Source organism: Pristis pectinata, chromosome 38 (assembly GCF_009764475.1).
Source record: "Pristis pectinata isolate sPriPec2 chromosome 38, sPriPec2.1.pri, whole genome shotgun sequence".
In the NCBI taxonomy this organism is placed as follows: domain Eukaryota; kingdom Metazoa; phylum Chordata; class Chondrichthyes; order Rhinopristiformes; family Pristidae; genus Pristis; species Pristis pectinata.
In genome coordinates, this window is record NC_067441.1 from 6,091,152 (window position 1) to 6,104,040 (window position 12,889).

General features: G+C 55.8%; 2 protein-coding genes across 2 annotated transcripts; one reads left to right on the forward strand and one right to left on the reverse strand.

The window, feature by feature from the left end:
- Positions 1–903: 903 nt before the first annotated feature.
- Positions 904–6,424, reverse strand: LOC127586926 (potassium channel subfamily K member 1-like). The gene is made up of 3 exons (XM_052044954.1): positions 6,073–6,424; positions 3,910–4,305; positions 904–1,085 (listed from the first exon to the last, which is right to left on the reverse strand). Exons 1-3 carry the CDS (start codon positions 6,422–6,424, stop codon positions 904–906), a joined length of 930 nt encoding a protein of 309 aa, XP_051900914.1.
- A 2,600-nt stretch (positions 6,425–9,024) lies between these two features.
- On the forward strand, positions 9,025–12,874 carry LOC127587049 (avidin-like). Its single transcript, XM_052045199.1, has 4 exons — positions 9,025–9,111; positions 10,183–10,378; positions 11,346–11,475; positions 12,642–12,874. Exons 1-4 carry the CDS (start codon positions 9,040–9,042, stop codon positions 12,745–12,747), a joined length of 504 nt encoding a protein of 167 aa, XP_051901159.1. The 5' UTR covers positions 9,025–9,039; the 3' UTR covers positions 12,748–12,874.
- The last annotated feature ends 15 nt before the right edge of the window (positions 12,875–12,889 follow it).

Consider the following 12,889-nt stretch of genomic DNA (forward strand, 5'->3'; position numbering starts at 1 on the left):
TGGCTCTGAAAGGTATTTCAGAGACACAAGTGTTTTGGATTGCTGTTGGAGCCCAGTAGATATGGCAGCAAGTGTGTAGCTCCTGAGGCAGCGGTGAAGCTGAGGGAGAGGGGTTACTGAGGGACGGTGTGAGGGAGCTGGGTTAACATCAGTCAGTGACACAGGGCACTGGGGGAGAGGGGTAACTGAGGGACGGTGTGAGGGAGATGGGTTAACATCAGTCAGTGACACAGGGCGCTGGGGGAGAGGGGTTACTGAGGGACGGTGTGAGGGAGCTGGGTTAACATCAGTCAGTGACAGGGCGCTGGGGGAGAGGGGTTACTGAGGGACGGTGTGAGGGAGCTGGGTTAACATCAGTCAGTGACACAGGGCGCTGGGGGAGAGGCGTTACTGAGGGACGGTGTGAGGGAGCTGGGTTAACATCAGTCAGTGACATAGGGCGCTGGGGGAGAGGGGTTACTGAGGGACGGTGTGAGGGAGATGGGTTAACATCAGTCAGTGACACAGGGTGCTGGGGGAGAGGGGTTACTGAGGGACAGTGTGAGGAAGCAGAGTTGGCAGGAGCATGAGAAAAGCATCAGAAGGGTAACGTGGTCATTTTTATTAGTTATATTTCTTTCTATACAACACTGGTACTCTAAAATTCAAAGTGTGTTTGGGGGTGGTGGAGAGCGGCAGGACCCAGGGAGCCTGTTGTTCGTGAGCACCTGTAAGGAATGGGTTGGAGTGGCTCCAAATCAAGGTGCAGGGACCATGGATCCTTGGAAAATCCCACACACTTTGGGGGAGGGAGGTGGGGAGAAGATGACCGGTGGGTTGAGGTGGGGGTTGAGCTCGTCCTGCCCATCTGCTCACTGCCCCCGTACTCTCCGGACTGAGGCCCTTGGCTGGCTCCCTGACTGCTCAGCGATGCTCAGACGGTCCTGGCTTGGACAGGGCGATGGTCTCCTCATCCTCTCTGAAACCCAGGCGCGCCTCCTGGTCTTCCCGGCTCACAAAGAGGTGCATGAACAGCTGCACCTCCCGCAGTCCGTAGAAAGTCTCCAGAACGACCAGCAGAGCGATCAGTCCGACGATCAGGTAGCCTGCAAACCAGCAGAGACACACAACGTGGTCAGGGCCATCCAGGCTGGTACAGGGACTGTGTCTCAGCACACACTCCCGGGTTCAGACACAGAGTGAAGCTCCCTCTACACCGTCCCGTCACACACTCCCAGGGTCAGACACAGAGTGAAGCTCCCTCTACACCGTCCCATCACACACTCCCGGGGTCAGAGACACAGTAAACTCGACTTTGACTTTGACCTTATAGCGGTTTATAAAATCATGGGGTGGGGGGGTGTAAGGTAAATAGCCAAAGTCTTTTCCCCAGGGTAGGGGGTGTCCAAAACTAGAGGGCACAGGTTTAAAGAGAGAGGGGAAAGACTTAAAGGGGACCTGAGGGGCAAGTTTTTCACACAGAGCGTGGTGGGTGTGTGGAACGAGCTGCCAGAGGAAGTGCTTGAGGCAGATACAATTATGTAACATTTAAAAGACACTTGGACAGTTACATGGATGGGAAGGACTCAGAGGGATACGGGCCAAACGTGGGCAAATGGGACTGGCTCAGTTAGACAACTTGGTCAGCACAGACCAGTTGGGCTGAAGGGCCTGTTTCCATGCTGTATAGATCTATGACTATGGGAAGGATGTCGAGGCTTTAGAGAGGGTGCAGAGGAGGTTTACTAGGATGCTGCCTGGATTAGAGGGCATGTGCTATCAGGAGAGGCTGGACAAACTTGGGCTCTTTTCTCTGGAGCAGCAGAGGCTGAGGGGGGATCTGTTGGAAGTGTATAAAATGATGAGGGGCATAGATAGGGTGGACAAGCAATATCTTTTCGCCATGATTGAGCGATCCAATACCAGAGGGCATGCACTTAAGGCTAGAGGGGGAAGGTTCAGAACAGAAGTAAGGGGTAAGTTTTTTACTGAGAGAGCGGTGGATGTCTGGAATGCGTTGCCTGATAGGGTGGTGGAGGCAAATTCATTGGGGGCTTTTAAGAGGGGCTTGGATGGGCACATGAGGCTTAAGGACAGCTTCTACCCCACTGTGATAAGACTATTGAACGGTTCCCCTATACGATGAGATGGACTCTGACCTCACGATCTACCTTGTTGTGACCTTGCGCCTTATTGCACTGCACTTTCTCTGTAGCTGTGACACTTTACTCTGTACTGTTATTGTTTTTACCTGTACTACATCAATGCACTCTGTACTAACTCAATGTAACTGCACTGTGTGATGAATTGACCTGTATGGTCGGTTTGTAAGACAAGTTTTTCACTGTACCTCGGTACAAGTGACAATACTAAACCAATACCAATAGAGGGTTATGGGCATTCTGTAGGTAGGAGGGCCGAAGGATCTGTTCTGTGCTGTGTTCTATGACTCTATGACTATCTTAGTTACCAATTTAAAAAAGTAGAGACCTCTGCTCTTCACAATGTAATATTCTCACAATGAAATACCGATGAATTAGCTTAATTAGTTTGGCAGAACATCGTGGGCTGAAGGGCCTGTTCCTGTGCTGTTCTGTTGTTCTATGTTCTGTTGTTACGAGCCAGGTTGCTACTTGGTGAATGTCCCTTTAAGGCACCTGGACAGTAGAGTAGCGGTGTGTGTGTGTGTGTGTGTGTGTGTGTGCGTGCGCGCACGCGCGTGCGTGCGTGCATACGTGCTATGTACAAGCTACAAGATGGCAAGACTATAATTGGAGCTGGAGTTGGACTGGCTGTTTGCACAGAGTCGAAGAGAGAGAGAGAGAGAGAGACACTGACTGCTGGTCTCTGCATCGATGGATGAAGAACAATAAATGTGTCTGTCACTGCAATCCATGTATGGATTTTTTGAGCAATAAAAGTGGGGTCCACTTTGTCGTTAACCTGTACTGGAAAGCAGGTATATTGTGGGCGGCCACATATCAAGTGCCCTCAGTGTGGCAGATACTTCGGAACAAGTGGAGATCATCAGTGATTGAGGTGTCGTCTGGGTTCCATCGTGGAACATATGGATTTCATAACGTTTCTCTACATTCTCTCTACAATCTACTGAGGTTCTGCAAAAGCCTTTGCTCAGCGTTCTACCCTATGACTTGCTGAACTGAACTTTGAGAACTATTCCTAGACTTGGGGTTTGGGAATTGGCCACACACACACTTCAAGTTTATTTTTGGGGTCAATGTTTAATATCTAACATTTTTTTTTTACTTTTTTTATTATTACTGGTAGTTATTAATAAAATAGATTCTAACACTTATACACAGCTCAGTGTCTTTCTATTGTTGCTGGTACCGATGCACCATAGAAAGCATCCTATCTGGATGTATCACGGTTTGGTATGGCAACTGCTCTGCTCAGGAAGCTGCAGACAGTTGTGGACACAGCCCAGGGCATCACAGACACCAGCCTCCCCTCCTTGGACTCTGTCTTTACCTCTCGTTGTCTTGGTGAAACAGCCAGCATAATCAAAGACCCCACCCACCCGGGTCATTCTCTCTCCTCTTCCATCGGGTAGATGATACAGGAGCCTGAGGGCACGTACCACCAGGCTTAAGGACAGCTTCTACCCCACTGTGATAAGACTATTGAACGGTTCCCTTATACAATGAGATGGACTCTGACCTCACGATCTACCTTGTTGTGACCTTGCACCTTATTGCACTGCACTTTCTCTGTAGCTGTGACACTTTATTCTGTACTGTTACTGTTTTTACCTGTACTACATCAATGCGCTCTATACTAACCCAATGTAACTGCACTGTGTAATGAATTGACCTGTATGATCGGTTTGTAAGACAAGTTTTTCACTGTACCTTGGTACAAGTGACAATAATAAACCAATACCAATACATAACCCTATGTTCTACTCACACGAGACGCCGATCCTGTAGAGGTGCCGGAGGCTGGGATAGCGGGACGTCCCAGGGACGAGGTCCCCCAGGCCGATGGTGCTGAGGGAGATGAAGCAGAAGTAGAGAGACTCCAGGTAGCTCCAGTCCTCCTCCAGGTTCATGAAGGCCACGGCAGGGAGCAGGAAGAAGCAGCTGGCGACGGCGGCCCCCAGCGCCAGGGCATGGACGCGGGCCGCCAGCTGCGGGGAGAGACCCCACCGGCGGTGGAGGTGGGCCGTGGGCACCTGCTGGACGTAGAACATCAGCCGCTGCACCAGGGCGCTGAGCAGCAGCAAGGTGACGGGGATCCCCAGCAGGGTGTACAGCATGCAGAAGCTCTTACCCTCCTTGGTGAGGGGGACACTCTGTCCGTAACCTGGAGGCAAGGAAGGTAACAGGGAGAGGTCAGGCCCTTCGGCCCATCGAGTCCCTGCTGACCGGCAGCAGCAAAAGCTCGGCGGGTCGGGCAGCATCCGTGGAGGCGAGAAGGGACGGTCGAGGTAGCAGGTCGAGACCCCTGAGTCAAGACCGTCCCTCCGCCCCCACGGATGCCGCCCAACCCACTGAGTTCCTCCAGCAGTTTGGCGTTTCTGCTCTGGATTACGGCATCTGCAGTTGTGTTTTTTTCTCCCCACGCTAAAACCCCACCCCCAGAGTCTACCCCACACTAGGGGGGCAATTAACCCACTGACCCTGCTGGTTGTTGGGATGTGGGAGGGAACTGGAGCCCCCGTGGGAAACCCACAGGGGTCACAGGGAGAAGGTTCAAACTCCACACACACACACGCATGCACACACACGGACACATACACACGTGTGTGCATGCACACACACGTATGCAGACACCCCCCCCCCACACACACACACACACACACACACACAGTGCCGGAGGTTGGGATCGAACCTGGGTCTCTGGGGCTGTGAGGCAGCGGCCCTACCCGCTGCGCCTCTGAGCTGCTAAACTGATCTGTGTCCACTCAAAGACATCCCTGAGGCCACCCCGACCTCTCCCTCTGGAGAGAGAGCCAGATTCTCCCTCCAAACACAACAGGATTTATCACTTGCTGGCTTATATTGCCGACAGTTCCAGCGGAAACATCAAACATCTTGCCGGGACTGGAGGACTTGAGTTCTAGGGAGAGACTGGGGCTGTTTTCCCCGGAGCGAAGGAGGCTGAGGGGTGACCTTATGCAGGTTTATAAAACCATGAGGGGCATCGATAAGGTGGACGGTCGCCGTCTTTTCCCCAGGGGAGGGGAATCTAAAACCAGAGGGCACAGGTTTAAGGTGAGAGGGGAAAGTTTTAAAGGGGACCTGAGGGGCAAGTTTTTTCACACAGAGGGGGTGGGTGTGGAGAACGAGCTGCCAGAGGAAGGGATAGAGGTGGGGGACAATTACAGCAGATAAAAGACAGTTGGACAGGTTCACAGATAGAAAAGGTTTAAGGGGGATACGGGCCAAACACAGGCAAATGGGAAGAGCTCAGGTGGGCACTTGGGTCAGCATGGACCAGTTGGGCCGAAGGGCCTGTTTCTCTGCTTGTGACTCTATGAATCTGTAGGCCCCTTCCTTGATTTTGGTTGAGGTTTAATTAATGGTCGGGATGCAAAATCTTCTGATATCTATTCAGGGGTCTGCTCAAGGATGGCAGGGGAGAGAAGTGTGCGGTGTGTGGTGGGAGGGGGAGGGAGGGGAGATGGGGAGGGGGAGAGGGGGAGGGGGGATGGGGAGGGGGAGAGGGGGAGATCAGGAGTGGGAGAGGGGTAGGGGTGGGGAGGGGATACGGAGTGGGGAAAGGGGGGAGGGGAAGGAGGGGATTGGGGGATTGGGAGGGGAAAGGGGGTGAGGGAGGAGAGGAGGAGGGGGAAGAGGAGAGGGGGAGGGGGTGGGGAAGAGGAGAGGGGGAGGGAGGGGGTGGGGAAGGGGAGGGGGAGGGGGGAGGGGAAGAGGAGAGAGGTAGGGGAGGGGGAGGGGGACAGGGAGCCGAGGTCAGACATGAGTGTGGGTGTAGGGAGCGGGGCGGTGAGCTGGGGGCAGGGGTGGAGGGGCGAGGGGTCGGGGTGCCAAGGGCAGAGGTTGGCGGAGGCTCGGTGGCTGCGGCGGAGGTCGGGGGTGGGGGGCCGCCCCCAGCCCCTCCCTTTACCCGTGGTGGTGAGCACGGTGACCACGAAGAAGACGGAGGAGGCGAGGTCCCAGTTGTGGCCGTGCGACTCGTTGCCGGTGGGGGAGATGCCGGAGCTGGAGGCTCCCACCAGCCGCTGCAGCAGCGCCTCCAGCTCCCTGCCCTCCACACACCGGTGTCCCCGCAGGAAGGCCGCCTTCAAGCCCTCCAGCTCCCTCCTCAGCTGCACCTCCCGGGGCAGCTCCATGGCCGAGAAGACGAAGGCGCCGAACAAGACGTAGGCAACGAAACAAGCCACCAGCTCCCAGAAATAAGAGGCGGGACGCCTGCAACGGGACCCCCCCATGACCGGCCCGGGACCCTTCCTCCTCATCCTAGCACCCCTGGTGATGGGCGATGACCTTCCCAACGATGGGCGAGATCTTGCCCCATCTGAAGGGAATTGGGGGTCAATATAAAGATCTCCCCTGGTTGACTTGTCCACCAGAAAGTTTCTTGATGCTTGAAATTTTGGCTCTCTCCCTCCCTCCCCCCCCCCCCCCCCCAACCCCCCGCCGTCTGAGGGACGTCACAAAGAAATTGGGTCAAAAAAAAAGGTTTGATTGTGTCTGTGTGTGAGATATGGACACACTGTCCCGGGTCTTAATGCTGGTATCAGACCCCACTGAGTGAGAAACTCTCTTCCTCATGGCTCCCGGAGTCTTCAGGAACAAGAGCAAGGCTTGTTAAGGATGTGATTACGCCGGAGAGGGAGCAGAAGAGGTTCACATGTTACCGGGACTGTTCATAGAACATAGAACATTACAGCACAGTGCAGGCCCTTCGGCCCGCAATGTTGTGCCGACATTTTATCCTGCTCTAAGGTCTGGTATTGGTATTGGTTTATTATTGTCACTTGTACCGAGGTGCAGTGATAAACTTGTCTTACAAACCGATCGTACAGGTCAATTCATTACACAGTGCGGTTACATTGTGTTAGTACAGAGTGCATTGAGGTAGTACAGGTAAAAACAGTAGCAGTACAAAGTATCACAGCTACAGAGAAAGTGCAGTGCAATAAGGTGCAAGGTCACAACAAGGTAGATCGTGAGCTCAGAGTCCATCTTATTGTATAAGGGAACCGTTCAATAGTCTTATCACAGTGGGGTAGAAGCTGTCCTTGAGTCTGGTGGTACGTGCCCTCAGGCTCCTGTATCTTCTACTTGATGGAAGAAGAGAGAAGAGAGAATGTCCCGGGTGGGTGGGGTCTTTAATTATGCCGGCTGCTTCACCAAGACAGCGAGAGGTAAAGACAGAATGAGATCTAACCCTTCCCTCCCACATAGCCCTCCATTTCTCTGTCATTCATGTGCCTATCTAAGAGTCTCTTAAGTGTCCCTAATGTACCTGCCCCCACAACCTCTGCCGGCAGTGCGTTCCATGCACCCACCACTCTCTGTGTAAAAAACTTACCCCTTATACCTTCCTCCTGAGGAAGAGAAGGGTTAAGAATTGTGACCATACTTATAGCTGATAGAAAAAATACCTCTCCAGCAAGAGCAAGCAAGCTGCTGACTCACTTTGTTCTGGGTATTGATCTGTCCCAATCTGCTTGACTGTAACGATACTGGGTGCAATAAACATTGAGGTGGAGGCTTGGTCTGAACAATGAGGGGTGATACCTGCCTTTGAATTTCTTATAACTCCATTACAATAAACAATAGGTGCGATGTCTGTCTCAGGTTGACTGAAACTCGTGGTGCCGTATGCATTAAGTGTGTGTGACAACACCTGTTTTAACCTCTGTCTACCCCTTTGTACCGAGAGAACTCAGGAAGCGACTCTTGATGAGAGCTGAAGAGCCTTCTCCTCAGCGGTGAACCGCTAATACATGTGTTTTATCGAACCGACCTCATGGCACTGTGTAACTTTACATCAGACAGCAGTGAGAATTGAATTACGGGACAACACTCCAATCACCTTAAAGTTATGTCCCCTCATGTTTGCCACTGTCGCCCTGGGAAAAAGTCTCTGACTGTCCACTCGATCTGTGCCTCTTATCATCTTGTACACCTCTATCAAGTCGCCTCTCATCCTCCTCCTCTCCAAAGAGAAGAGCCCTAGCTCACTCAACCTATCCTCATAAGACATGCTCTCCAATCCAGGCAGCATCCTGGTGAATCTCCTCTGCACCCTCTCTAAAGCTTCCACATCCTTCCTAGAATGAGACGACAAGTGACTTTATTGTCATCCACCCATGTGCTATAAAAACACATAGAGGAACGAAATGTCGTTTCCCCCAGACTCTCACAACAGAGGACATACACAGAACAGAGGACATACAATAGACGCAAACAAAGAAATTTTGCAAGTACAAAAACCGTTATGTACAGAATACAAAATTAGTGCAGGGTTAGTGCAAAACCGAGCTGGACGAAGAAAATCCAGAACTCAGTGAGTCGCATGAAGTGTATAACATGTTCAGCAGCAGCCAAAGTTCTTATACGCCGTTGTGCAAACCAGGGCTTTTGACGCGGCATTTGTCTACCAGGGTATTCAATTTTTCCCACGAAAATGGACATTCCCATGTTATACGCCATTTGCCAGACCGTTGCCCACTCACCTAACCTATCTCTATCCCCCCCGAACCCGCTTCATAACTCCCTTCCCTCCCCCCTCCAGCGTCACTGACAAGCTCAGTGACGGGTCAGCCGTGCCTTCACCCGTCAGTGACAGAAAATAGGCTGCGGCCGCAGTATTTTTCGTTCCAACTTCCTTCATCAATCTATCCTCAGGGGTTTTGCAAACACCTGATCGTCATGGCAACCCTGCCCTTGCCCTATCAGAGCTGTCCCTGTAACGATATCCATCTGTCACACACCTTCTCTTCACTTGTATAAAGCTTCCTTCACTTTTCAAGATCGAATAATTCTTGTTGCAACACGAACTCTGTTTCTCACAACCCATCTGCCCAGAATCCACTTGCATTTCGCGTCTGGAGGTGACACCATGCGGGGGGCACTGCTCTGTCTGACCCTCCTGTACGCACTGGGCACTGCCAGTGCCTCTGGCACCATTGTGGTAAGTCGGTGGTTGGGATGGAGTTGGGAATACTGCACGGAGATCGGGACAATAAATCTCGATTTGTTTTGGGAATCTTCTGCCTTAGAAACTGAGGGGGGGGGGGAGGGGATCAGCCAGGGTTCCTGCCCTCCATCACTGCCCAGTGACCCCTGGGGTAGAGAGGGGGGGGGAATCAGCCAGGGTTCCTGCCCTCCATCACTGCCCAGTGACCCCTGGGGTAGAGAGAGAGGGGGAATCAGCCAGGGTTCCTGCTCCCCATCTCTGCCCAGTGACCCCTGGGGTAGAGAGAGAGGGGGAATCAGCCAGGGTTCCTGCTCTCCATCACTGCCCAGTGACCCCTGGGGTAGAGAGAGAGGGGGAATCAGCCAGGGTTACTGCTCCCCATCTCTGCCCAGTGACCCCTGGGGTAGAGAGAGAGGGGGAATCAGCCAGGGTTCCTGCTCTCCATCACTGCCCAGTGACCCCCGGGGTAGAGAGGGGGGAATCAGCCAGGGTTCCTGCTCCCCATCTCTGCCCAGTGACCCCTGGGGTAGAGAGAGAGGGGGAATCAGCCAGGGTTCCTGCTCCCCATCTCTGCCCAGTGACCCCTGGGGTAGAGAGAGAGGGGGAATCAGCCAGGGTTACTGCTCCCCATCTCTGCCCAGTGACCCCTGGGGTAGAGAGAGAGGGGGGGGGGAATCAGCCAGGGTTCCTGCCCTCCATCACTGCCCAGTGACCCCTGGATTACGGAGAGGGGGAACCAGTCATTGTTAAGTCCACCTCCCCGCCCTGGGAGCAATGGAGGTCGGTTGAGACTGGGAACCGCCTGTGATCGGTCCCGGTGCCGAAGAACCGACAACCAGAACTCCTTCACCGAGAATGGGGCCGCTCAGTCTCCGGGATCTTGCTGTGTACAAGTGACCCGCTGTGCCTCTTTCACGCCAGTGGTGACTGCACCTTAAGGTCGCGTCACTGTCCCTGAGGAACGGTGGGGGCTCCCGGCAGGGAGGAGGTGGGTGCTACGGAGATGCAGGTGAGCAGCGAGGGACAGAGGGCCGGTGACATTCGATGGTGTGACCTGGGTTTCAGGCTCCGAATCTCGCCGGCTGTTGGACAAATCAGCTCGGGTCCACCGTGAGTATCGAGGTGGCTGAGGACGGGACCCTGCGAGGCACCTACACATCACAGGTGTCGAGCACCGGGGATCAAGTTAAAGGCGATCTGATCGGATACCAACAGATGTTCAACCAACCGACCTTTGGATTCGCGGTGAAGTGGACCACAGGTACCTGATGTCCCGCTGGGTTGTTGCCCCCAGTTCCCTGCCCGGGCTCCCAGTCTGCGGCTCCCTCCAGCACCAGCGGCGAGCTCCCCCCTCTTGTCAGGAGACGAGGGAGCGCCGCACGGTGGGAGGGGCGGAGGAGGGGGAGCGCCGCGCTGTGGGAGGGGCGGTGAGGAGGGAGCGCTGCGCTGTGGGAGGGGCGGTGAGGAGGGAGCGCCGCACGGTGGGAGGGGCGGAGGAGGGGGAGCGCCGCGCTGTGGGAGGGGCGGTGGGGAAGGAGCGGCGCGCTGTGCGAGGGGCAGTGAGGGAGCGCCGCGCTGTGGGAGGGGCGGTGAGGGAGCTCTGCACTGTGGGAGGGGCGGTGAGGAGGGAGCGCCGCGCTGTGGGAGGGGCGGTGAGGAGGGAGCGCCGCACGGTGGGAGGGGCGGAGGAGGGGGAGCGCCGCGCTGTGGGAGGGGTGGTGAGGAGGGAGCGCCGCGCTGTGGGAGGGGTGGTGAGGGGGGAGCGCCGCGCTGTGGGAGGGGTGATGAGGGGGGAGCGCTGCGCTGTGGGAGGGGCGGTGAGGAGGGAGCGCCGCACGGTGGGAGGGGCGGAGGAGGGGGAGCGCCGCGCTGTGGGAGGGGCGGTGAGGAGGGAGCGCCGCGCTGTGGGAGGGGCGGTGAGGAGGGAGCGCCGCGCTGTGGGAGGGGCGGTGAGGAGGGAGCGCCGCGCTGTGGGAGGGGCGGTGAGGAGGGAGCGCCGCGCTGTGGGAGGGGCGGTGAGGAGGGAGCGCCGCGCTGTGGGAGGGGCGGTGAGGAGGGAGCGCCGCGCTGTGGGAGGGGCGGAGGAGGGGGAGCGCCGCGCTGTGGGAGGGGTGGTGAGGAGGGAGCGCCGCGCTGTGGGAGGGAGCCTGCACGGTGGTTTGGCCAGACTTCAGCGGACTCTGTCCCAGGGGTTGGGGCCACGGGTAACACATTGTTTCTCTGCCCAGAGTCCGTCAGGGGAAGTGTCACAGTGTGGACCGGGCAGATGTTCAACACCCACGGTCACCAGACCTTGATGACCATGTGGTTACTCCGAAACAACACTGAAACTATCGGTAACAACTGGTCAGCGACCCGGTAGGTGATGAGTCTCTCCTGTCGATGGGCAAACCCAGGGGGACTGTGTGTCCGTGTGACAATCTCTTCCTCAGCCCAGGGTCCACGGGTTGTGGGTTCCAATCCCACACCTGAGGTTGGAGCCGAGCACTGAGGGAGGGCCGCTCTGTGGGAGGGGCGGTGAGGGAGCGCAGCGCTATGGGAGGGGCGGTGAGGAGGGAGCGCCGTGCTGTGGGAGGGGCGGTGAGGAGGGAGCGCCGCGCTGTGGGAGGGGCGGTGAGGGAGCGCAGCGCTATGGGAGGGGCGGTGAGGAGGGAGCGCCGTGCTGTGGGAGGGGCGGTGAGGAGGGAGCGCCGCGCTGTGGGAGGGGCGGTGAGGAGGGAGCGCCGCGCTGTGGGAGGGACGGTGAGGAGGGAGCGCCGTGCTGTGGGAGGGGCGGTGAGGAGGGAGCGCTGTGCTGTGGGAGGGGCGGTGAGGAGGGAGCGCCGCGCTGTGGGAGGGGCGGTGAGGAGGGAGCGCCGTGCTGTGGGAGGGGCGGTGAGGAGGGAACGCCGTGTTGAACCAATGATACCACCATGAAGTTCCTTCAGTGGCTGCAGCGAGCTCCAGGACATCATCCTTGGGTGGTGAAAGGCGCTAGAGAAACGCAGGGTTTCCTACCTTGAAATGCAGAGTCTGAGCCAGGGTTCGGTCTGGGTATAAATGGCCGGGAACCTCTGCACCAGGAGAGAGCTGGCGCTCTCACCATGTCCTGGAGCAACGGGGTTTGTCTCCGGTACCCCGAGTCGGTGGTTTACCAGGTTACTGCTGGGGCTTTATTAGTGAGGGGAGGGTCCGAAACACTGTCCATAACCCGAGCTGTCCCTGTCCCGGGAGTGTGTGATGGGATGGTGTGGAGGGAGCTTCACTCTGTGTCTGATGCCTGGAGTGTGTGATGGGACTGCGCAGAGGGAGCTTCACTCTAACCCGTTGTCTTTCTGCCCCATGACTCCCTGTTTCGGGATCACTGATGTTTAACACTGACCTTACGCTGACTCAGTTGTGCCAATTACCTGAAGTCACAGAGGCAAGTGAGGTGGGAATTGTCCAGCCCGGATCACTCTGGGAATGACTGTGACCTCAATGTTCCCGGTTAAGTTTGACCCTTCCTCTGGTCACCGGTCTCTTTGTCTCTCTGTTGAACACAGGACAGGGCAGGACGTGTTTCGTCATTGTGGGGTGAAGTGTGAATCCACTGAAGGAAGCGGCGATTTGGGAAGTCAGTGGAAATGTGACTCCAGTGTCGGTGCCTAGGAGGGAAGATGTGTCACAGAGTGCAGTGGGCACGGCCTCTGCCGAATAATCACTGGATTTCAAATTCTGTAATCAGCCGATCTTTATAAATCATGATCTCATTAAAGGAAAAGTTTGTGCATCAGAATCCGGTGTCTGCTGG

Coding starts and splice junctions, on each gene's coding strand:
- LOC127586926 (XM_052044954.1), bottom strand. CDS start 6,424: ATGAGGAGGAAGGGTCCCGGGCCGGTCATGGGGGGGTCCCGTTGCAGG. Junction 4,306..6,072: donor CACCGTGCTCACCACCACGG/GTAAAGGGAGGG, acceptor CCTTGCCTCCAG/GTTACGGACAGAGTGTCCCC. Junction 1,086..3,909: donor CTACAGGATCGGCGTCTCGT/GTGAGTAGAACA, acceptor GCTGGTTTGCAG/GCTACCTGATCGTCGGACTG.
- LOC127587049 (XM_052045199.1), top strand. CDS start 9,040: ATGCGGGGGGCACTGCTCTGTCTGACCCTCCTGTACGCACTGGGCACT. Junction 9,112..10,182: donor GTGCCTCTGGCACCATTGTG/GTAAGTCGGTGG, acceptor CCTGGGTTTCAG/GCTCCGAATCTCGCCGGCTG. Junction 11,476..12,641: donor AACAACTGGTCAGCGACCCG/GTAGGTGATGAG, acceptor TGTTGAACACAG/GACAGGGCAGGACGTGTTTC.